General features: G+C 48.1%; 1 protein-coding gene across 1 annotated transcript in view; it reads left to right on the top strand.

Annotated features, from left to right (window-relative positions):
• Positions 1-953, top strand: part of KANSL3 (KAT8 regulatory NSL complex subunit 3) — a 28,837-nt gene that overhangs the window by 6,518 nt on the left and 21,366 nt on the right. Inside the window, exon 7 of the mRNA XM_057387522.1 lies at positions 893-947. Coding sequence (XP_057243505.1) covers positions 893-947 — 55 coding nt within the window. The remainder of the gene's footprint in view (positions 1-892; positions 948-953) is intronic.

Below are 953 nucleotides of genomic sequence, written 5' to 3'. Positions count from 1 at the left end.
TTAAGCTGTGGAGATCTGTTGTTTAGAGAGCTGTGCAACCCTCAATCCCCCTCTTTATCCCAGAATTCCCAGGATGAGATTGCAGACTCATTCTGTGAGGTTTTAGGGATTTTCTGCAGAATATTGAACCCACGTATCCCCTGGGGAATCCTTTTCTTTGCTTTGAGCTGTGGAGATCCATTGCTCAGAGAGCTCCACTCCACTCAATCCCACTGTTTATCCCAAAATCCCCAGGATGAGATTGCAGACTCATCTGTGAGGTTTTAGGGATTTCTTGCAGAGTATCAAACTCCCAGAGGCTTATCCACTGGGGAATCCTCGTTCTTTGCTTTGAGCTGTAGAGATCCATTGCTCAGAGAGCTCCACTTCACTCAATCCCACTGTTTATCCCAAAAATCCCCAGGATGAGATTGCAGACTCATTCTGTGAGGTTTTAGGGATTTCCTGCAGAATATCAAACCCACATATCCCCTGGGGAATCCTTTCTTTGCTTTGAGCTGTGGAGATCCGTTGCTCAGAGAGCTCCACACCACTCAATCCGACTATCCCAAAATTCCCAGGATGAGATTGCAGACTCATCTGGGAGGTTTTAGGGATTTCTTGCAGAGTATCAAACTCCCATAGGCTCATCCACTGGGGAATCCTTTTTTCCTTTGCTTTGAGCTGTGGAGATCCATTGCTCAGAGAGCTCCACTCCACTCAATCCCACTGTTTATCCCCAAAATCCCCAGGATGAGATTGCAGACTCATCTGTGAGGTTTTAGGGATTTCCTATGGGATGTCCAACCCACATATCCCCTGGGGAATCCTTTTCCTTGCTTCGAGCTGTGGAGATCTGTTGCTCAGAGAGCTCCACTTCACTCAATCCCACTGTTTATCCCCAAATCCCCAGGATGAGATTGCAGATTTCCTGACTGGGGTGCTGACCCGAGCCGAGAGCCACTCTGGCTCCG

The sequence above is a fragment of the Malurus melanocephalus genome, unplaced genomic scaffold (genome assembly GCF_030028575.1).
Source record: "Malurus melanocephalus ecotype Western Australia unplaced genomic scaffold, MMel_1.1 scaffold_1240, whole genome shotgun sequence".
In the NCBI taxonomy this organism is placed as follows: Eukaryota; Metazoa; Chordata; class Aves; order Passeriformes; family Maluridae; genus Malurus; species Malurus melanocephalus.
Note: the sequence above shows the minus strand (reverse complement) of the source record. Positions and strands in the feature narration are given on the sequence as shown.